General features: G+C 40.4%; 2 protein-coding genes across 6 annotated transcripts in view; one reads left to right on the forward strand and one right to left on the reverse strand.

Annotated features, from left to right (window-relative positions):
* The first annotated feature begins 161 nt into the window (after positions 1 to 161).
* pip4p2 (phosphatidylinositol-4,5-bisphosphate 4-phosphatase 2) lies at positions 162 to 23,920 on the forward strand. Of its 5 annotated transcripts, none has more exons than XR_007809423.1 (9): positions 164 to 620; positions 6,386 to 6,534; positions 7,622 to 7,728; positions 7,881 to 8,004; positions 8,718 to 8,792; positions 9,464 to 9,516; positions 12,261 to 12,351; positions 13,257 to 14,315; positions 23,840 to 23,920. XR_007809423.1 is itself a non-coding variant. In XM_051066862.1 (8 exons), the coding sequence occupies exons 1-8, from the start codon at positions 515 to 517 to the stop codon at positions 13,398 to 13,400; spliced, it is 825 nt and encodes a 274-aa protein (XP_050922819.1). In that variant the 5' UTR covers positions 162 to 514; the 3' UTR covers positions 13,401 to 14,776. The 5 variants fall into 5 exon arrangements, 3 of the variants coding, with proteins under 3 accessions (XP_050922819.1, XP_050922818.1, XP_018553549.1); XR_007809422.1 differs by lacking the exon at positions 23,840 to 23,920 and adding an exon at positions 14,392 to 14,776; XM_051066862.1 differs by lacking the exon at positions 23,840 to 23,920 and having other exon boundaries at positions 162 to 620; positions 6,410 to 6,534; positions 13,257 to 14,776.
* Positions 15,205 to 24,287, reverse strand: part of necab1 (N-terminal EF-hand calcium binding protein 1) — a 29,535-nt gene continuing 20,452 nt past the window's right edge. Inside the window, exons 10-13 of the mRNA XM_018698100.2 lie at positions 21,552 to 21,664; positions 20,158 to 20,235; positions 18,822 to 18,913; positions 15,205 to 17,846 (exon numbers count right to left, since the gene is read on the reverse strand). Of these exons, the coding sequence (XP_018553616.1) occupies positions 17,818 to 17,846; positions 18,822 to 18,913; positions 20,158 to 20,235; positions 21,552 to 21,664 (312 nt within the window). The 3' untranslated portion in view covers positions 15,205 to 17,817. The remainder of the gene's footprint in view (positions 17,847 to 18,821; positions 18,914 to 20,157; positions 20,236 to 21,551; positions 21,665 to 24,287) is intronic.

Raw genomic sequence — 24,287 nt, forward strand, 5'->3', positions numbered from 1 at the left:
AAAATGATCACAAAGAAACACAGTGATCATAAAGAGATGCAAAGCGACTACACTGATGTTTCATGTGTGTTTTTTAGAATATCTTTTCCAATATAGTTGTCCTGCTTCTATATGGGTCTGGGGCCTTTTAGCCCGTAAATGTGCAATAAACTTAAGTTATAGCCCAAATAAAATATTTATTTCATTTAAAGTTTTTTTCCCCAAACAAAATTCCATCACAGTGTCTGTGTGCGGGGTTTAGCTCCATCATTACAGCACATGAGCACTGCCCATGCCCAGGGCCATGTTAGTGAGGGGCGGGGAAGCACCGCGGAGCTCCTCCTCCAGGCTGCCGTCACCAGGGCTGCTGGACCGGAGCAACTCGGCACCAACAACAAGCCGCTGGTTGCTCCTCCGTGCTGAGTGAAGACTCGGTGCAGCCAGGAGCCACCTCCTCCTCCTTCTCTTCCTTCCCAGCCGCCTCTGCCCGTCACTTCTCTCCCTCTCTCTCTCTGTCGGTCCGCGGTTTAACGACATGGCCTCCGACGGCATGGACGAGCGATCTCCGCTGCTGTCGGGCCCCAACTCCGAGAATGTGACCCCCACTGCTCCCCCGTACCTGCAGGATTCAAGTCCCCGAGGTAAACACACGGCATGTAGAGGAGCGAGAGCGAGGACCCCCCCCCCCCTCCCCCAAGCCCTCGCTGCCTGCATGCTGAATCATTTTTGGGCGTATCGAGTTCGTGCAAGTGCGTAAATAAAAATGCAGCAAGGCGAAGCAATGCAAGGCAATGAAAGGCAAGGGCATCGGTTGGAAAAATCAGTCGGCAGCTGAGAAAAAGGTGGAGCTTCCTCTGTGAGAACTGGAGCAGTGGGTTAGAGAAGAGAGGGGCCTACAATAACACCAGCCTCTGTTTTTTTATTTACTGCAGAAATGCTTACATCACGACACACCGGGGCCTGTTCATGTCTTGGGTCTTCACCTCACCAAAAAAATATGATACGAGTCGTGATGTGGCATGGCGAGGCTTCACCTCTTTTTGCGGGTTGTTGATTGACGGGGAGGGAGGGAGAAATGACCCATTGCAGATGAAGGCAGGCGAGCAGCCTTTTGTCCCAGCTGCAAGTCAACAAAATGCCCAGATGTGTCCTCTGTGGAAAGGGCCAAATCTATAGCTCGACATGATTTGAATGCTATAATGTGCCATGTATGTGATAGTAGCCGTCAGTTTGCTCAGTTGCATGAATATGGGACTGCACACAACTAATATTTGGTCTTGATCCTGTAAAGGCAGCTTGAATACTCTTGCATGTTTTGCGTCTTTCATACAGTGAAGAAAACATGAGCATTTACTGCCTGAAAGCTGACACAGTGTCCACATTTTGCTTAGTAAACAGCAGAATGTAGGTTACAGTATCATAATGCATGCAGAGCTGAATGACCCAGGCAATTACAGCGCATAAATCCCCCTAACCACCGAGTCTGGAAGCTGCTGTCAGGACTGGCTTTTGCACTGACTTTCATCTGATCAGATTCTGAATTCATGTAGCAGAGGAGCTAATTCCATTTTTAAGCTGGATCCTTATGTGATCACACATGTTGTTGTTTTTTTTCTGGAGGCTTCGCTTTAGAAAGGTTTCCTCCTGGTGTTTCTTCTACAGAAACATCCAGATCTGATTCTCATGTCAGAGGATTATGTCTTATTTTACGTCTTATTTTGGTGACTTAACAGATTTCTAATTTTGAGCTAACATTAACATAAAATCTGAATTTAATTTATCTCCATGCACTCTGATTGTATCTTTTTGTCACAGGTTTTTGCCATACAGCATTTGTTTTCCCAGGTTGTTTTGCTGCAAATGAATGGATTCATTGACCGTGTAATACTCTTTTAGAGGGCAGTTCAGGACAAATGGCTAATATCAAGCAAACAAAGGTCCGAAATGAACATCTTGTTGTTCCGAAGTGTTCTAATCTTACAGAATTTACCACATGATTAATCATAAAGACTTTAACGCTGGACTGTAGGTAATGAAACTGTTTAGATTTTACAGCAATAACTGTAAAAGCTTGAATGAGTGTCGGTATGTTTTCATGGCCTAGTTTCTCCCCTGTCTCTCTCTCTCTGCTGTTTAGATTATGGCTAATTCCAGTTTCTTTGGGTTTGTCGAGTGACAATCCTCCATCAGCCAGTTTGTACGGTGGATTAATTTGAGCAGACGATGCCAAAACTGAGATGTTTTCTTGAGATATTTTGACTGTAATGACACGATATGAGCTTTTGTTGTTACAGCGTAAAGCTGCTATTTGTGAAAGTGACTGCAAACCTCTGTATTGATTTCCTTCATATTTTCTGTAGAATCATGGCTCCTTTTACTTGATGAACATTTGTTCACTGTCAGTGCAGTGCAGTAACAGGTGGAGATTCACTGTTTGATGTTGGGGAGGGGCGGAGACCAGTGACCTTGGATTTTGTTGCCACTTGCTCGATATTTCTACGCTTGAATGGCAGAAAAAATTGACTGCATCAAAAGCCTGTGTGAGGCTCTTTTAATCTTGACAGTGATAAATGAATTCCTCAGTTTTACTTTCGCTGGAAGACAGGGCTTTACTGATATACAGTATACTGTCAAACTGCACATTTTATTCACATTATAGCAGGCATAGTTGCAAAGGCCTAAGTCATCTGCAACATTTACTCATCCAGTACTGTGCTGCAGTGATAGAAGACCCTGTTATCCATATAAATGATAAGGCTGGTGATATTCTATAGTTTTCTCACTGTCAATAAATCTAGCGTGATGTGTGATATTCGTCTGGGTCTTAGACCTCCATTGTTGTTCAGAAAGTATTACAAGGACATCGTTAATTGAGCCACACTGCTGAGTGACTCAGTAAGTGACGTGTTCCTCCAGCATTAGCATGAAAATGGGCAGTGTAGTTTATGTTGAGTCAGTCCCAGTAAATGGGCCACGGTTGTATAGGTGCTGTATCATACTGTATATGAAACCTGGAGTAAATCTTAGCATGATACAAAACGAATCATATCATATTAACAATATTAAGAGTTTTATTTCTGACCTTTTTCCATGTCATGATTACAGCAATGCACATGGTTAAAAGTGAGTTGCCTCTCTTATTTGGAAGTAGCTGTAAAACAGAAACCTTTATGAGACAAGATCATGAGGTCACCACGTCATGTGTTCTCTTTATGGTTATTATTCAGGGCAACAAGGCGCTATGTCAGAAAAGGGAAAGCTGAGTTTTTACTGCTTCAAAAATGCAGGCAAACAGCTCAATCAGTCACATTCAGGAGGGAATGTGTGAGGAAAAACTCAAAGTAATAATAAAAGTAATTCTAATTGCCATTTATATCATTGTAAATATCGCTGTTTTTTTTGCAGTATCGTGATATTAATTTAATATCATGATATCAATTTGATACACTGGAGCAGCAAATGTGTCAATAATCTGCAGCAAAAAATAGCTCCCAAACTAGTAAATATTTGCTGCTATTTGAGTAATGTTTGCTAAAAGTGTCGGTGCCCAGCTGTTTTAGGAGATTGCTGAGCCTTTTTAAAAATGGGACTTTGAATTTGTGTCTGTTTTTTAAAAAGATTTTCAGCAGGAAGGCATCTGTTTGGGGCTAAGAGCCACAGACTAGGCAAGGAAGACAGTAACAAGAGACGGACTAACATGTTGCAGGTTTCCGGTGTTATTGACAATAAGAAAAATATAGCATAACACCAACCCTGTCTTGTGATCTTGGAGAGATTTGTTTCTGTCGAAAAACAGAATCAAAGATATGAAAATTTCTTTGAGCAGCTGGTGTCTGCATGCCAGCTCCTCAGTTAGCTGCTAGCTCTTCACCACAGGACCACAGAGTTCCACAATCATCCAGTCAGCGATGGCACCAGCTTGGCAGGACGTGATGGTGGCTGTGTGTTGTGGTGCTGCTGGTGGTTGTAGTAAAGCGTCTTCTCGTCTTACCTCTGGCTCCGAGGGCAGCGAGTGAAAACCTATAGCTGCTATATTCAGTTTCAGCCATGCATTAGGACGACTCCTAGTGCACAGGGCCAAGGGAGAAACTGATGGTGGCTGATTACAGAGAGAAGTGCAGACTGCGTTTGCATTCAAGGATCAAGATTCAGGATTGATTCAAGATCAAAGAGGAAAATACAGCCAAGATCTGAATACTCTATTACATCTTGGATTAACACAACTTAGTAGAGGATGACTCATCTGGGTGTTTTGTAATAAGCGGCACTATGTGCTGCCTAAACACAGTATGAGTGTTCAGCCTTTGGCATGCTCTGGTTGTTATTTCTAGCCAGGTTCGCCCAAATGTAGACGGGGGTGTCCCATCTGTCCCTGTGGTGTCAGCTGGTTGTTTCTGAATCTCAGAGCCAGGCTCGTTTACCTGTTAACTCGTCCCATTATCTCATTCAGAGTGAGGTAATAAGGAAATTGGTTATGGGGCAACAGAGTTTGTGATTGGACCACATTAGGTAATTAATTCAGTTATTATCTGAAGAAGTAATGTATCTGTATACATGGATAGAAAAGCCTTTTCTGTCATTAGTGCTGTATTGTCTCTAATTTTTGACACAATTAGTCTATTTATTGTTTAGTCAGTTGATAGGAAATTACAATTTTTATGATACATTAGCCATTTTAATCATTATAGAGGAAAACCACCTTACAGTTCTTCTGGTTTCAGCTTCTAAAAATATGAGGATTTTTTTCCTGCTTTAGATACTTGACGATGCCAGATTAGCAATTAAATTACTAATTGTAAAAATAATGGATGGGTAATTGAAATTTGCTCAATGCAGATTACTTAGTTTATTTAAGATTGCAGAGAGACAGTAGTATTAAAGGTAATGACTAGTCCAAGTCTATGGATTAAGTTAAAAACCCTGAAAATCACACGGAATGTAGACTAATTACGCAAGGTGGGATTAAACAGCACAGAGTTCATTTGACGGGTTATTGTAGTCAAGTCACAGTGGTTCTTTCAGACATAGAGAGAAAATCTTTAAGTCTGTAACGGCCAGCTATTTGATCATGCTGATTACAATTGTTTATGGACCATAAAAGATTAATCGTTGGCCTGGCCATTCAAGGCTTCTCAGGGTTTCTCAATGAAATTGGTCAGATGTTTATTAGCCTCATTAGCTCTGACACATCTTAATCATGGATAAAAGTTTCCTTTTCAGTCTCAAAGGTAGAAGAATGCATTTTTAAATCTGCCTGTTAGACATTTTATCTTTGTTTCATGGCGTCTTCACAGTTGTTACAGATGTTATGTTATCATATATGTGTGCGTATATGTAAATTGCATCATATTATCTACCATTATAGAGGCTCAAATGTTACATTATAACACACTAATATGGATTCAAAATGCCATAACCTCACATCATCAGCCTGTGACTGGCTCGTACTGTATGTTACATGTTAACTTTGTCTGCAGCTTGGCAGTGAGTGGATTTTTACGCCGTCACTTTGGTATCTAAAAGGGCCCATTGTTTATTTCTTAAACATACAGAGCGGAGCTTGGCCCCTGACAAAGAGAGAAGAGTCACGTGTTGAGCAATCCCAGCCATACACAGGCTGTCATGGGTTTGCATACAGTATGAGCGGGAGTTAAGCCTGGAAAACCGTGAATGGAGAAAGAGCACTTACGTTGTCGTGGAGCATAACTGCACATAGGATCAGCGGAGATATTTCCCACGTTTCCAGGCAAAACCTGACCATTTCGTCTTGTCATTAGATATTATATATGTTATACAATACGTGATTTTAAGGAAGATTTGACTGGAAAGTAACTGTCAAGAAGTGAAAAACATGTAATCCTTCATCTCCCATCAATAACTAGATTATTTGAAGAAATATCAGATATTGTTTTTGTATTATTATTGTGTTTTATCCACATGATGAATGGGTAGTTTATTTCCACAGTGGTATCAACGTTGTCCATATAACACTCCATAACATGTAGCTGCTCCTAAACTGATCCTACACGTACTGTATATTCACAAAGATAGGTTATATTTTCATAATAATATAGCTAAGATTTTCCCTCTTCTATAATCTGTTCTGACATTGATTTATTATTTTATGGCTGGGAGAGCACGTGGGTATACCTGTTTTCAGTTTTTATTACCTTAATTTATTGAACTATAAGACCAGAAGTGAAGATTTGAAAGATGTGTTGTCAGACTTCTTTAGAAGTCTAAAGCTGCACCTTGATGCACTGTGCCCAAATGACTTGTCTTCTATCAGAGCTTTTATTTTCCCCACATGATACAAAACTCCATTTTTTTGTTCGTGAAGTTTTCTAGATGCATGCGATTAACAGCTGGCTTGTGTGTTGTGTGCTTTGCCCTCCCCTTCTCAAAGCCGAACTACCTCCTCCTTACACAGCCATCGCCAGCCCCGACGCCGGCGGTGTGCCTGTCATCAACTGCCGCGTATGCCAGTCGCTCATCAACCTGGATGGGAAGCTGCATCAGCACGTGGTCAAGTGCACAGTCTGCAATGAAGCTACAGTAAGTGGAGGCTGTCGTTTTGCGGCTTTATAAATGAGTGCTGGTGTCAACATGGTGGAGTTGTGATAGTCTGTCGAGTTGAATAAAGACATTAAGTCTTCTGTTTTGTTTAAACTGCCTGTCATTCTTCTTCTCTCCTCCCCTCTATTCATCTTTCTGGCAATCTGATCACACACACATTTTCTAGTGTGATAGTCACGTCCAGCTGCAGCCTGAGTTCTGTTTCACTGTGCAGCATCATTTAGTTTGATAAATCATGTGATTTGTCAGTGATCACGAGAGAAGCTGCTTGCCTTGGTCACCAGCTTATTGACTGTTTTTCATCTTTATAATGTCCACCATTGGAGCCCTGACCAGATGTTGATGTAGACATCTGTCACAGTCAGTCCAGTGGGAAGTGCTCCATATGACTTGAATGTGTCACCTGTGTCTCAGGCTGAGTGACTAAAATGCTTTTGTGGAGCTGTCAGAGGAGAAACCAATGAATGAACAAACACTCAGGTGGGAACTGTCACGTCTGATATCTGTGGCACTAATGCATCAGCATACAGTAGCCACATGATATTCTGTTGCTCTGGAACAAAACAGTACACAGTGAACAGTTTCTGGCCCTCAGTCTTTGCATCATATATCAGCACAGGTTCACCAGACAGCACAGACACTGCAAATCTGAAGCTGGAGCAATATCCAAAATGCTTTCTGTGATCTACTTTTGGACTATTCTTTGCAAAGCACAATAGTTTGCGCCATTGGCCCGCCCATTGTAAGTAGACATAAACAGCTCAAAGCATGACATGGTAGCTCCCACAGGCTTTAGAAATGCTTTTCAAATTACAGCATGACATAGGACATAATATGACCATTTGAAGCTGATGGATGAGCTAATATATATTTCAAAGATTAAAAGCAAAGCTATTGATTTTGCACATCTCTTTTTCCACCCTGTTAGCTCTGAAAGGCTTTGCTGTGTCACCTCTGCAGTATTTTAAATCAACTGCTCTCCTCCTCCGTGTCTATGTGTTTATGCTCTGTATCAGACTGGTAGTTTCTAGCAGGCTGGGAGTTTTATATGCTGTCTTCCTTCCAGCCCATCAAGAACCCCCCAACGGGGAAGAAGTATGTGAGGTGTCCCTGTAACTGCCTGCTCATCTGTAAAGACACGTCCAGGAGGATAGGATGCCCTCGACCAAATTGGTAGGTGACAGGCAGACAAGCTCAGACTGTAAAGCTGAATTTGAGGCTCTGAGAAAATGCTGGTCGACTTTTATGGTGTAAATAAAGCCCTTTATATAGTTTTATATCAGAAACTGTTATAACCCTCTCCTGGTTTGTGTTGAATACGACAGCAGACGCATTATTAACCTGAGCCCGGTGATGGTGATCCCAGAGGAGCAACCTGCCCAGCCGGCGCTGCCCATCCAACCTGAGGGGATGAGGGTGGTCTGCGGTCACTGTGGCAACACCTTCCTAGTACGTAAAGCTACCAAGACACGACACCACTTTAACCAATCACAGATGTTGTTCATGCAGAATTTTGTTGCTGTGCTGTTGTTGGTGTGTGGGTATAAATAATCACGTGAGCCACATCATATATCAGGGTGTCCAGTGATAGGATGCTACTGGATTTGCTGAAGTATTATAACCTGGAGTGTGTAGTCATGTCAGGACTCTTAGCTTGCTTTCCTTTATATGCACAGAGCTGGTATCGGTGAAAAGCTTATTCAAGTCAGTCCCAAGCCCAAATAAAAGCCAGTACCACGTCTCTATTCTGTTAAACAGTCTTTTATCTGTCTGCAAGTGGCTGGCATGCATTTGTTGCATGTTTCCCTTCCTCGTCTGGCTCATCAAATGTCCCCAAGTACCACTTAACTGCAGTGTGGCCACACCGTGTCACAAGAAATTAAGTTTATCTGTCTAACCTGCAGCTATACCAGCTTTTTGCAGATCAGTTGTCATCTTAAATGAAATTGTCTTCTTGCCACCCAGGGCTGAAGATACTATCAGTACTTCTGACACATGATATGTTCACTTTCTTTGAGTTTAATACCTCAGACTTTTATTAAAAAGTTAAAAGAGCGATGCAGAGCGTGAGGTACTGAGTGAGTATGACACGAGCTCGGATCGTCAAAATCCGTGGTATTGACCTCTTAACGTGTGCACGTTGTTACTTGCGGCGTCTGTAGGGCAGTGAGGACGCCAGGTCATCCCAGCCAATGTCTGGCTTCCCCAGCGATGGCTCTCCCCCAGCACCACTACAGGTTGAGAAAGCTGGTTATACTGGCAGAGATATTAACAACAGTGCTAACACTGCTCCTATTCAATCTGTGGCCTTATTTACACCGGTGGTAATATGACTTTGTGCACATCTGGCTCTGGCTCAGTCAAACACAGTTTGATATTTAATGCAGAGGACGTTCTTGAATCTCTTCCTTTGGCCTAGAAGTCAGTGCATTTTTTAGAACTCAGCTGTGTGGTTGCACTTTGAAAACCGCCATTTTAAATTACCATTCCTTCACTGAAGCCAGATGTCAAAAGTCACATATTGAACTTGTGTCAATAGGACCTGCTAATTATGCTGATCTGTGATGGGATGAGCATTTACATAACACTGCTTTTTTAACTTCAGAACCCTTTATGACACAATTGTATATTGACAACCACAACTAACATATTATAAGAATGATTTAAGGTGCTGATTTAGTCATATGGCCTTCTAACTCTTTGATATTTTCTCTAATACAGGAGTAATTAATAGATTTACAAGTTGCAAACCATCATAACCGATCATGTAAAATCATACCCCGTAAGTGCTCTGATGATTGTTCTTGAAGTGCAGTAGGATTGTAGTGAGTTGTGACATTTCTTTGTTGATGTGTGTGCATGCCCCTTTATACTCCTAACGGTGCTCATTTTTTCTGTTTCCTCACAGTGGATGGAGCTTCGGTTTAATACGCTAGCCAAGTGTCCCCACTGCAAAAAAATGTGAGTCCGCCAATCTTCCATTTAACACAGTTAACACAAAGGTCACAGAAACAATTTCTGCTTTTACATGTGGTGCTCGACACATTACTCGTCTTGTGTGAAAGGCAGACTTTATATTCAGTTTATTTTCTATTGCCTTTTCACGCTTTAAACAGACAGTGTGTGCAAAGTTGAATCAAAACATGCAAAATCACTGGTTTGGTCTTTTAAGCCCTGAAACATGAATACATTACAGCCCTGCCGGAGATACTGGGTGGGTGTAAGCCATTAACCAGAAAAAACACTGTCACTCTTGCTTTCTGAAAGGACCTGTTGTAGCTCAGCTTTGGTTTTGCACTCCACTGCCATTTTGTCAGTAGTTGGAGCTAGAAAAATGTAAATTTGGACAACATTTGTGTGGAGCTTATGTTTGGTTAGAGACCTGCCACATTAAAGTGAACATGTTCCAACATATCCAGCTTTAAAGTTTCTACCTTGATCTTATTGGAGCAGTAATTTACCAGGACATACTGTGCATTAGAGGAAGCTGAATGCTTAAAGCACTAACTTATTGTTTAAAAAAAAGGCACCAGTGTTCCACTTCTGCATTGGCATCAACCCTCAGCCATGTAGGTGTGTGGTTTGATATCATTCAGCCTGTCATAGATGTAAATACTTTAACTCCCAGCACTCTGGTTTATGTCTTGGGAGTAGATGTTGAGTGCTTACTTTATGGATAAATTCATTGTGGTCAGATGCCGAGCTTTAGAGGTCTGGACTTGTTGTTCTTGGAAGGAGGGGTTGGTGGATGGAGAGGGGGTGGGGGGCTTAATCTAGAGGTGTGACAGGAATTAAAGCTTGGCCTCAATTCATATAATGGTAATAGGACAGGAAGGCCACAGTAAGGTAGAGCAATAGTGGGAGAGGACTGGGAAGTGTATGTCTGAGAGTGATGATATGAACAGTATCTGGCCAGGGGAAGTAGATATGCGGGGACACCAGACATGATGCATCAGAATAACAAGGCTGCAGCCAAAACATGTTGTCATTGCCTCTGTCTCTGTCTCATATCCCTGCATCCCTTTCATTCTATTCATTTCATTTCATGGTGTATCTCTATTTACCTCTCTACCCATGTCTTTTGTCTCTGTTTATATTTACCTGTCTTAATTTTCACTTGTAGTAATTATTTGTTTCCTGCACATATACATTATACAGTAGCGTTGGATTAACATTACATGTCTGTCTCCTCTGTCAAACTTTACAACCCCCCCCCCCCCAAAAAAAAACTCTTTTTGTAATCATCCAACCAGATATAAGCAAGTAAGAAGAAATGATAGGAATTTTACTAGAAATGATCATGAATGAAGTCACTGGATGATGAGAAGTAAAGCACAAAATGGACTTTCAGTCTCACCTAAATCAACAACAAGCAAAACCTGGAAGACCATTAAATCTACCCAGCCAGTACCTGTACTGAGCTGCAAATATAGAGATCTTTGACTCCCCTTTTATATCTTTCTGTGTAAAATCTCTCATATTTTATGTCTTGTCAGTGTGTGTTTCCATCCCTTTTTCCCCTCCATCTTTCTTCCTCTCATTTTATTTCCATAAAATCAGTTTCTCTCCCTTATCAGAACAGAAATCAAATCAGTGGTGGTTGAGTTATATCGGTGCCATGTGATGAGATTTTACATTTAATGCATAAGGAACTGATACCTCTGATGTGGTAGCAGCTTTCCAAAGAAAAGTCCCCAAACTACACTGGTAAACACACAGTCATTTCTGATTAATTCCTGTTTTGCAAGTGATGTTTATTTGTTTTAAATGCCAGGGGAAATCCAGCACACTCCCAGCAGCTTAGGATATAAGATAGGAAAAAGGGCTCCATATATGGTCACAGGTCAAATGAATGAGGTGGTCAGGGAGTGATAAATGTAAACAGCGAGTTGAACAAAGAAGAAACGTGAAAGCAGGAGGAGAGAGTTTAAAGGAGAAGGCAGGATGATCAGGTGATCAGGCTCCCCTAAGCCATCTGAATACCAGCAATTCCTGAAGAATGCTTGAGTCCCATCACATGAGAGGCATGTGAGAGCAGAGAGGGGGGAGTAAAGTAAAGTAATAGTGAAAGGAAAAAAAAACTGATGCTGGTCTGCTGCTTAAGAGCAGTTGACTTGAGCATGTGTTTGCATGGAGTCTGGAGGGAGCTGAAGTTGTTGGGAGCTGCACATATGACCGGCCTCTGGTGCTTTCATGTGTAATGGGAAGTGAGAGGATTTTCTTTTTTTTTTTTTTGGCTCACAAGATATGAGTGAGATCACAGGGAAAAAGGGTGGGACAAAGAAAGAATCAGGTGGATTCCAATGAAAAATATTTCAACTTCACTGCAGAAAAATGAACACTGATAGTTTAACTGTTCCCCAAGGCAGCATTTGTTGGATTCTTTGAACTTTTTCCGATATTCAGCTTTAGCATTTAGTGCCTTTATGTGATCGCTGACAGAGAGACTGTTCACCAAGGCAGCATTGGGTTCTTTTAACTCATACTGGGCTTTCTGATATTTACGTTTAATTTTAAGTCATTTTAACTTTATCCACATAATGATACACTCACAGCAGAATGAGATGACATTTCCCTCAGGACCAGGGCATAAGACAAATCCAGATTTTAAAGCATTTTGCATGTTTCAATGTATTTCTCTCCTGAAACCATCTCTTCACATACTGACCATGCTTTTGTCCTCTTTTCTTGATCTCTGTCTGCAGATCTTCTGTTGGTAGTGCACTCCCCAGGAGGCGCTGTTGTGCTTATATAACTATAGGAATGATCTGCATTTTCATTGGAGTGGGTTTAACAGTAAGTATGGATTCATCTTCTTTGTGTTGTTTGTACTGCAGTAGCCCAGTAGTTGGGATAATTCAGTCTGGACCAAGGAGGAAATGTACACATGTGCTTGACAGTTGTAGTTAGATTACATAATGCCGTGTAATGGTTTTGCACTTACATTGCCATCATATTACAATAAATACAATTAATACAGTTTGGCCCATTAATTCACTGAACTGTTCAGTAACTGTATTTTGTACAAACAACCACACATTGTTCACAGTTTTCCACAGTACATCAAAGAACTATCTGACTTTCACATCTCTGTATAATCATATTAGAAACATAATCACACGAAAATGATCTCGTGGGATTTTACTCCTTAATATTCTAACTCAGCGTTACTGAGCTTTTTACACTGTGTTGTTATTAAGCCTCGGTGCCAGTGACAGACTTTGCCAGAGGCATAATGTTTTCAGGTTATCCGTCTTTCCGTCCCACTCTCGTGAACACAATACCTCAGTAATGCCTCAAGGGAATTCCTTCAAATGTAATACAAATGGTCACTTTGACTCAAAGGTGAACTGATTAAACCTTAGTGGCCAAAGGTCAAAGGTCAAGGTCACTGTGACCTCACATTTTTGGCCATAGCTCATAAATACACATGCTGATTAACTGCAAGCAGACTGGTTTGCGGAGGCGTTCTAGTTTCTCTGAATCAGCCAGAGTCCTTCACAGAAATCGAGTCTTTGAATGAGTTGTTTTTTTCCTGTTTTGTAAAAGGCTGCACTTTAATGAGATGCAGTGAAATATAAGTGTTAATTTTGTTCATCTGTCTCTACAAGATACTATGCATTATGAATGCAGTGATTTAAGAAAAACTCTTTATTCTCAGTGTTAACTAGGTCTTTCATCTTCTTCTTCTGTGTTGACAGGTTGGTACTCGGGACTTTGCCAGTCGTTACAACGCCACCTACGTATCCTGGGCGTTCGCCTACCTGCTGGGCCTCATCTGTCTGATACGAGCCTGCTACTGGGGAGCCATCAAAGTGAGCTACCCAGAGAACAGCTTCGCCTAGGGCGGGCACGGCTCGGCACAGCCCTGCATGGCTGGAAGAACAAACCACACTTTTTAGTTTTTTTTTTCTCTCTCTCTCATCTTTTCGTTCAGATTTTCAAACTGGTCGTGTTCAGCGGAGTGGAACATCAGCGGAGTATGTTGAAGAGGTGTTGTGTGTGTTGGAAGAGACGTATGTTGAAGATGTATCCTGTTGTGTTTCTGTCTGGAATGTTTTGAGCTCACTGAACAAACCTACTATATGTTGATGAATCCTCCTGCTGGTCCACAGAGACTCAAATCCTGCACTGGTTTTGCCAAAATACAGAATCAAAAACTGTGATTTTTCTTGATTAATGCAAAAATGAGTTGGCTCTTGTTTAATTTAAAGAATGATAGTTTAGCAAACTGGCTGGATTTGGTCTTTCTGGACCATTTTGTTTTTGTTTTTCAGCAGCCTGACTGACATGATGATACCCACTTGATTTCTTTTGTTACTGACCAGACCAAAATGAGACAACCTCCTAAGAACAGTTTGCCCATTGCACTACGATTATATGCAATTGTATGTGTTGTTTTTGCTGCTAGTTAAACTCCAGCTACATAAAGCTGCATATTCACACTGTATTCTAACCATTTACCTTGCCTGTGTACACTGACATAGTATTGCTCTATGATTTTAACTCTAGAAATGATCAGTTTTTAAAAGAAATAGCCCTTAAATACCCATGTGTGCCAACTTAGCTGCCCAGTATTAGTCAAGAAGAGCATCAGATCAACAGGAGCTTGTTTATTTGTTTGTGCCATGCAGCTTTTAACTCGCTACAGCAATAACCATTTCATCTGAGTTATTTTGAACCGCCCTTATCCAACCTCCCTGCTTCCTTCACTGCGGTTTCGTTGCCTTGTCACTGGTGGAAAGTGATCCCAAAACATGGTGAGTCACGTTTTGCATGTTGACTTGTTTTTTTGTTTTTTTTTGGTCACTGAGGTGGTGTTTTTTTCTGTTTCAGTGAGGTAGCTGAAGCGTATGATGTTCCTGTCTTTGCTCCTTCTGCCTGCGCATTAGAATATAAACCCTCCTCCTCCCCTCGCTTATTGTCACTCGCTGACCTCCAGTGAACTCTGTGCTAGCTAGCATTGCTATACGCTAACTCAGCATCCTGTCTCTTGACCTTTACCAGTGGGCACAGTTCAAACTTCTAACCTTGTTTTGAATGTGATGATGATGATGATGATGATGATGAATAATAACCAGAAAATAATATTTAAAAAATACTCTTTGTAAATAGTTCAAATTCAGTACATGGAAGACTGTAGTGTGAGATGGAAGGATAAGATGGCTGTGGGTCTTTTTAAAAATGATAATTTATCAATAAAATGCAAAAACTGCCTTTATTAGGCTGTTTATTTTTTGGTTGTCAGCAGTTTTGGACATATTACATTCAAACACATGAACAGTAATACAAACAACAGTCATGTTGAACATAACTTTAACTTTCACATTTGGTGGCTGTTTGCTGCTGGTGTAGTTTATTATTTTGAGAAGATTGCTGCATTAACAACATTTTCTTGACAAATGCTCAATCGGATCGACTTCAAACTTTCTAATTGAATTGCTGAGGATCCAAGAAAGAGCAATGTCGACAATGAAGTGTTTTTTTTTTGGAGAATGGTCAATATCATGAATCAGCTAAGCTGATATGGATGGACTTTGTCTCTTCTGAGAATTTAAAAATGTTTCAGAGCTGATTTGATAAGATTTGTCTGGAAAGAAAAGGAAAGGACAGGACAGGAGAGGAGAGGAAAGGAAAGGAAAGGAAAGGACAGGACAGGAAAGGAAAGGAAAAAGAAAGACCACAAGTTCCGTGAGAGGAGTCGTGAAAGCTCCGAGTTTCCGGAAGACCCCTGTAAGGGGGCTCGGCACCGTGACGGAAAGACCGAGCCTACCGCATAAAGTCCAGACCGCATGCGCTCTTGGCTCTGAACCTCAGCATCAAAGAGGACTCAGCCGCCGGGAACACCGCGGGCCTAGTGCATGCGGGCTTCCCGGCGGACCTCCACCGCACACGCTGGGGATGCGTGGCGGTGGGTGCAAGAACTCAAGGAGGGCGGGGATAGAGCCGAGAAAGGCGTTCATCCGGTCACCGGAGCTTTCCACTTCTCCTCGTGGGAGTGTGGAAGTTAAACTGAATGCAGCCTTGCCCTCTATTTAAAACATCGCAGCCGCGAATTTCATGACGTCACAATGACGTCACCGGTACAAATCAGTGACGTTTAAAAGATGTCATCTAAATCAATGATTACTACATTAACATTTTCTTAACAAATGCTCATCTGATCAACTTCAAACTTTCCTGGTGAATTGCTGAGGATCCAAGAAAGAGCAATGTCGACTGTGAAGGTTTTTTTTGGATGAACAGAGAACAGATTCCTCCATTTACTCTAAACCGCACGTGCTGTTCCCATGTTTTCATTTGAATTGAGACGCAGCCCTTTAATGACGTCATTGATGACATCATTAATGGTGGTATAGAATGGTCAATATCATGAATCAGCTGAGCTGATATGGATGGACTTTGTCTCTTCTGAGTATTTAAAAATGTTTCAGAGCTGATTTGATAAGATTTGTCTGGAAAGAAAAGGAAAGGACAGGACAGGACAGGACAGGACAGGAAAGGAAAGGAAAAGAAAGACCACGAGTTCCATGAGAGGAGTCGTGAAAGCTCCGAGTTTCCGGAAGACCCCTGTAAGGGGGCTCGGCACCGTGACGGAAAGACCGAGCCTACCGCATAAAGTCCAGACCGCATGCGCTCTTGGCTCTGAACCTCAGCATCAAAGAGGACTCAGCCGCCGGGAACACCGCGAGCCTAGTGCATGCGGGCTTCCCGGCGGACCTCCACCGCACAACGCTGGGGATGCGTGGCGGTGGGTGCAAGAACTCAAGGAGGGCGGGGATAGAGCCGAGAAAGGCGTTCATCCGGTCACCGGAGCTTTCCACACTCCGGAGGAGTGTGCCGTTCCACACTCCTCGTGGGAGTGTGGAACTTAAACTGAATGCAGCCTCGCCCTCTATTTAAAACCTCGCAGCCGCGAATTTCGTGACGTCACAATGACGTCACTGAATTTCGTGGCGTCGAAGTCACGAAATTCAGTGACGTCATAGTTTGACATGTGTTTCAGATACGCGATTTACATTAATTGTAGTCCAGATATCTGCTATTGTCTTGTGATAAAATAAAAGTAAGGACACCATTAAGCTGTTTGTAAATGTGAATTAATGAGAGATTAGAGTGAATAAAACAACAGTCTCACATTGATTTTTATTTATTTTATTTTTTCCAAAATCACAATAGATGTTTTTTTCTGTGGCTCCTCTCACTGGCTTGAAGTATATGGTCTAGCTGGAAAAAGTGATGTCATGTATTTTTTCTCTTTTATTTTCTTCCTTGTTTTTGGTATCTGTTTGCTTACGCTGCCAGGCCTCTGTGAACCAAATTTGATTGGACCACATCCATAAGGTTTTTGGTTCAGTTTCTAAATATAACTTAAATACAACTGATTGGAGGTAACTAACATTTAATTAGTAGTCATTTACCTTGAAGTCTTTTCCTAAAGCTGGAAAAATTCTTAGCAGGCTGTCTAAAAGCTGCATTTCTGTTCTCCGTTCACTAGGTGGTGCCATGTGCAATCATTTGAAAATTGCATCTCTAGGAAACTGCAAACACACACTCAGAGTCAGTGTGCCACAGTTTTACACCATAGCTATCAGTATCTGAAAGCACACGTAGAGCCATTTATCTCCTTGTTACAAAAGAACACATCACTGTTATCAGTATAAACTGAAATGCTGAATATAATGAATTACCATCTTGAATTTGAATGTTATTTCCACATTTAGATTGAGAGAGATCCACACGGCATACACAACGATATATCATTTTTATTTATGACCAACAGATTTTTATCTGAATTTAACACATTGAATACAGAAACAACAGAATGATGGTTTAATGAGCTCCTCAGAGCTGCTACAATTTATACAATTATACCTCTTTCTCTCTTTCTCTCTCTCTGTCACTCACACACACAAACACACACTGGACTGCAGATGATGTCACGTCAAACACAGTGATGATGATCATCAGATGGGTCTCGGTCTGATGAGGTCATTGCTTTTAGGACATCAGGGCGTCATCTAGGAATGTAAACAAATGCACGCGAGGGCTATTTCAGCTACCACCTAACTATGAACATGGAGGTCATAAAATCTAAACTAATCACCATGACTTCACAAGTTGTATTGAGTTAGTGTGTGTTTGTAAGTTTGTGTGTTTGTGTGTGTGTGAGAGACACTGTGGACTTCCTGATGTGTTGACAGGTGACTGTTTGCCCTCTGCGCGCATCAGTGACAATGAGAGAAGGGTGCTCGTCCAAATTCAGTTGTTGTTGAGGACCCACCATGAGGCTGTGGAGGAGACACACAAGAGAAAATAGATGCACCGACCCCGAAAATGACCCCAATCAATAAGACATTGAGCACGCTCTGCACTCTGTGCGTATATTGTGTATTTGTGTGTCCATGCAAGCTGTGACAAATTTATTCAGCAGTGCCCTCTGCTCCAAGTCCTTGTGGGTGGGTACGTGAAGCGGATCATGCTTGTTAGATAGAATTAAGACCAATTCATTGTAATTAAGGAAGAAAAAATGGCAGAAAAACCCGAAGCAGAATTGATATGAATATGAAGTAGTGAAAGCTCAACATTTTTTATTTAATTTGCAAATTTGGAAGAGAGAAATTATTTGACTGTTTTAGGTGTTCTTTTACACAATTAGCTTTAAATTTATTATATATATCTACAATTATATTTTATATCGATCTATCAAAACAAACAAACTAAACTCAAGTCACCTTGCTGTAGCTTAGCTCTAGCTCATAGCTTTCAGTCACTTCCTCCGTAGTTCCTCAGTTGTCATAAAGAATGACAAAAGTTACATCATGAATTTGAATTTATCATGAATTTGAATTTATACTATTAAATTATGAATTATAATATTATAAATGTTCAATAAAATGTTATGTTATGTTAAATGAGAACTAATCAACTCCATCTACTGAGGAAGGCAAAGAGACGTGGTTGTGGTTAAAAGTTTCTGAAACGAGTAAGTTATCATCAAACTACTTTCTCAAGGTCAATATTTGTCCAGGTCACAGGTTTTAATCTGCATATTCTGGGATTTCTCTCAGAGCATAACATTCTGTTATCTTTTTGAAAAAGATATCTTGGCTTGAATTTAAAATTAAGTGCATTTTGCTGGCCTGAGGCAGAACATGTTACACAAAGCTTGCTCAAAGAGAACTGGTTTAATCTTATTAGGTGTTGATAAGTTTGAGTGTTATATGGGGTGAGAATCAGACAGGAGCTGTAGTGAATGCTCTCACCAGGAACCAGCATGGTGGTTATGATCTCAGGAGTTTCCAGAAAGTCCACATTCCCCCTCTGAAAGGTTTTACTGTAGTTGGTCTGCAGGTGACTGCACAGGAGAGATGAGAAGATTAAATTAGTGTTCATGGATAGTATGGATGGCTTCATATGTTGATGATTGCTTTTTCTTTTTTTTCTTTTTTGCTAACAACAGGAAATTGTCGAGGTGTTTTTCACAATTTGAAATGTACAGGAGAGATGAATGATGAACCAAAAGATGGTCAAAAGATGTATGTGATGTGTTTAAGGGAATATGGTAATAATGAGCAGCTACATGATGTTTAAACAAATGAAAAAACAACATGCAAAATAACTTTAAGGAAAATGCTACATCCGTTGTGTTAAGCTATATTTGTAATCCCCCATGTACATATACACATTGGACCTTTGATATATGCAGCAGGTTAGCTTTTTTGGTCAATGCACATGTAATCTGGGCAATGATTTGTCTCCCTTCTGTTCTGTTACTGTGTCTAAAGAGGCTTTTGTTAGGCTGATTCTGAACTGGTTTGTCGTATTGATGACAAATGCAGTAACAGGCAGTTTAGCTTAATTACAAACACTTTATTCATCCCAGAGGGAAATGTGAGGCAAGCCAATCTGCAGCATAAAAGCATGTAAAAACATAAAATTTCATTCACAAACATAATACCAATCCAAAAATACAAATGCAGAGTGTCAGCAGTTCACATCCACATTAAAGCTAAGGTCCTTCTCTGTAAGTTGTTTGCAATATTTTGCCTTCATCCCTTAACCCTTTCAACAATTGGTTGTTTCTCTCCCTTTAATTACAGTCTGTTAACAATTTCAATACATATTATTGCTGGGAATGCTTTATATTGTTATTTTCTTATACACAGTTTGAATGAAAAATCAGTGTTTTAAAAAGTTTTATTTCAGCACGTTGGGGGTTAAATAATGTGCATTTCTTTCCTATGGCAAATAAACTAGACACGATATGCACATGAAATATATAGCCACATGTTAGGACATTAATATATTGTAAGTCAGCAAGACAATCCTGATTAATATTAGTATCCACAGTATTTCAGTTTAAAGTTTCTATCATTAATTTCTCCTTTATCTCTGTTCCCACTGAGGTTACAGTCTCAGTGACACTATGTTTTTCTTATTAGTTCCATCAAAGCTTCATAGATTCAGTGTCACTAAACACAGTGTGAACCCGACCTTCCCTCAGTGAGTTCAAGCTAAGCACAGACAATAATTTGGGATTCATGTGAACAGGCCATGGTGCATTAGTCATCATGCATATGGTGCAAAATGAATACTTACTTCTTCCACACATTGTTGTGCTCCCAGAATTCATAGAGAATGAAGCGTGATTCATTTGCCAGCCGCTGAACTGCGATGCTGCCGAATGCAAAACAAGAGAGAGCACAAGTCATGCAATCACTAATTAATGTGCCACATCATGTCCCCCAACACAGCCTCTCTGTCTAAATTGTTTTCCACAATCTGACTAAGTGCAGGCAATGTGGATCTGTCAAATCATCTTTTCTGTGGCTTCACCCTCACATTATGTGTGTTTTGCCACAGATTTTAGTCTCATTTTAACTATGAAAATGAGTTAACATGACTGAGCAGTTAGAGAAATGGTCATGACAAAGTGTATAAATATCATGCTGTCCTTTAGGATGACTGTATTTTGTGAGTGATTCAGTTTGTTCTGCTAAAGCTGCAGTTAACCAAGGAGTGGGGTGACAGAGCTGAATGGAGAAATGTTTAATCTTTGGCTGGAGAAAAAGCAAATGCAAATGTTCTTTCATCTACTGACACAACACGTTGTGGTTGGATGCAAAAGCAAAGCCAGAGCATGTCTCAAGTGTTGACAGGAGAGGCAAAAAATTCTTATGGGCATTACAATATAACCCAGTTTCTATTTTTAAGGTTTCATGATTAATTCAAATTTGTTCTTAATCTCATGAAGTTTTCAAAATGAGATTATGATTTAAATGGACCATTTAGGGAGCCTGCACATTAGATTCTTGATGTAATCCATATTCATGTGAAGGGCACTGCTCAGAACTACTTCCAAGCAACATGAGGAAATGATTCAAATAGATTGAGATTTTGAGTTACAGGCAAAAATGCCATTTTCCTTTAGATTATGCACCAATCACACATGTACATGTGTTGTTTTTTGTGACTAACATGTTACTAATGCCTCCTGTAGTTTTATGGATTACAGACATCCTGGAAGATAGACTTCATGTTTACTATGTGGTACTCTAATGTCCATCTCAAACATCACAAATATGTCCTGTCCATTTTTTTTTCCTCAGAAAAACACCTGGGCACTTTACCCTACTTTTAACTAATGTTACTCAAACGCATTTGTTGGGGACTATTTTCTATTGTGGATTAAGACACATTGAATGGTCTAGTGGTTTATTCATGACATCAACTTCAGGAAGTATATGTGAGATTGGCTGAATGTAAATTAGAGTTCTTGTGTTCATTGTAAAGAAAAAATATTGTTGCCCTGTGCACACACACTCAGTTATATGTTTTTAATAGTTCTGGACAACAATGCTGCTCCATGGATATATGAGGGTTTGGCTACACAGGCAGTACTTCGCACAAATGTAAAAAAATAAACAAACAAAAAAAGATATGACAGAGCAGGAATCCCAGATACAAAATGAAAAAAGAGTATAAGAACTGACTGTAGACATCCAGTCTGGGCGCAGGCACACTCCATGTACTGTCTGAGAGCCAAACGAAACTCCTCCAGCTCCTCCTCCAGCACCGAGAGCTGCCTCTGGACTATCAGGATGTGCTGTGAACACACACAGACACACACACACACACACACACATGTAAAAGTCACAGGGTCAGAATTTGCTTCAGGGAGAGAGAGTCTGACAGAGATGAGGGGTGTTCAGGAATCTTCTGGCAGGGTTTCACATCAGCTCATTGTGTTAACAGAAAGCTGGTGACTAAAGCAGAACTGTAAAGTGAACACTGGATTCTTTTATCATAAGATTTATATGATCTATAATCCAATGTCCTGGTTGGAACCTATGTGCCTCGGTAGCTGAATGAGAAAAGGCATCTGTATCTTGTCGTACAAAGGTGTGAACAGCAGGGGACAAGAAACAGGAAAACCTGTATAATTATGTCAATAGAAATAATTTCCTGTCGCTGATGAGGAATTGTTGACAGAGGCAGAGAGGCTGATGGAAACAGGAAGTGAATGGTCTGCCCGTTGGCCTAAGGCTCACAGTGTATGCGTTAATGATGTGTGTGTGTGACTGATAAAAATGCCTCAGGACTCTCAGTGGCTAATTTGAGAGAAACACGCTCGCTCACACACAAACACACACACACACTGATCTTGGTCACTTCTGGGGACATAACCATATTCATAACCACTACTTGCCTAACCTTAACCCTTAACTTAATCTTGACCACTGACCCAAGAGTCAGCTTTTTCTCAAGTGGCAACATGGCTTTTGAGCCCAGTAGGACAAGCTTTCCCCAATTAACTGGTCTATAGTCCCCAAAAGTAGCCTTTGACAAACTGACAGACACACACTTGTATCTTTGTGAGGACAGTTGCTGTTATAATGCATGCCAGAGCCTCTTACCTGTACCTCAACTAAATGCTTAACACTAACATAAACCTAGTTCTAACCTGAACCCTAAAACCAAGTTGTGACCCCTAACCTTAGACTTTTAAAGTTCTGAGGACTGACCACAATGTCCTTGTGTTCCCAAAATGCCCTCAAAATGATGGCGTAAAACTCAGACTGACTCACAAACATAGAAACCCCCCCCCACAGTCACACAATAACACCATCACACATGAGTCTTGTGCTGTGGGTCATAAATGGTTTTCTCTCCGTACCACATTTATTCCCACTGACACACAGTGTTGAAGCATATTGATTAATTCACACACATACTACGATGTCTGCATCAAATTAGTGATGACAGTGATATGTTATATTCATATGCATGGCTTCAGCCATATTCACTGCTGTACTGTGTGATATTAACCATTCCTTATGAAAAATGTCATGTAAAATTAGTCATTTCGCTTGTGAAATATCTAGAACTGCAGTTAATCAACTGACATAACAAGACATTTAAGTCATCACTTTAGGCTCTGGGAAAATATGCTAGATATTTTTCAATATTTACTTATATTTTTACAAACAAACAAAACAATGCCTAGATTACTCAAACAATTGGCATATTAATCAATAATGAAAATAATCGTGAGTTGCAGTTAATGATTATGGACAACATTAATGTCCCTGCTGCTAACCCTTTCATACAAGAAGATGCAGCAGCTGTAAAAACGATATTTCACATGTGAACAATTAGTCAATTAATTCATTAGTTGATCAAGAGAATATTGATAGCAACTATTTACATGTGGATTGAAATTCATCAGCCATTATTTCTGTCAGTCTGTGTGTTTGTGAGACACAAATCTGCTTTGGTCAAACAGAATAAATATGTAGAACTCAAACTGTGTTTTAATTGCAGTTCATTAGATTTCATTGCACTGTGCTCTGTTTAAATAGCCTGGAGCAGAATGAGGCCCAGTAGCCACACTTGCCTCCTGTCAGGTGGGGACAGTATTAGATGTTACAATCACATTTACTGGGGTTTATGAATCTTGTATCTAGTTATCAACAATAGTTTTGTGAAAAATGATGTAAACTATAAATGTCAAAATCTTAGTAACTAGTATTTTTGCGAGTCTCCTAGATTTGGCTTTATGTGAATATATCACATGTCAGTTGTGATTTGCATGTGATCCTATGTGTGACACTGTTGTTTCACATCTTATGTTTTACATTGTAAAATATCTGAAATATCACATATCTCCATCATGTGAATGTATTACTTCTGAAATAGTCAAGAACCACATGTGGTTATATGTGAAATTTTCAAATGAAAAAGGCATTTCCACATTTCTAACCTTTAATTTGTCCCTCAGTAACTGGCTTTGGATTCCCCCTTTCTGCTACAACTGTTGCTCGTCCTCTTCATGTGCCTATGATGGAAGATACTCAAGCTGAAGAGAAATTCTCCTGTGAGTGTTTGTGTTTGTCTGCTGTGATTGTCACAGAGTCAGTCAACAGCTATGGACAGTTTCTCAGCTGTGAAATGAGTGATATGAGGCTTGGGTGGCAATAATTGTGCTTTCCTTTGCTCTAGCATGTGGACATTGAGGTTAAACCGGGAATGACAACATAAACACACCTGCGTACTTTGTAAGCATAGTTAAAAACACACTCACACTGTACACAAACACAAGCCTGGCTGACATTTAATTTGTCAGTAGGCTTACACATGTGAAGAAAGCAAACAAATAATAATAAATACACTATATAAAATATTCTGTAATGCAAAATGCTGTTTCTGGCAATAGAGCAATGGATTTG

This window comes from Lates calcarifer, linkage group LG3 (genome assembly GCF_001640805.2).
Source record: "Lates calcarifer isolate ASB-BC8 linkage group LG3, TLL_Latcal_v3, whole genome shotgun sequence".
Taxonomy (NCBI): domain Eukaryota; kingdom Metazoa; phylum Chordata; class Actinopteri; family Centropomidae; genus Lates; species Lates calcarifer.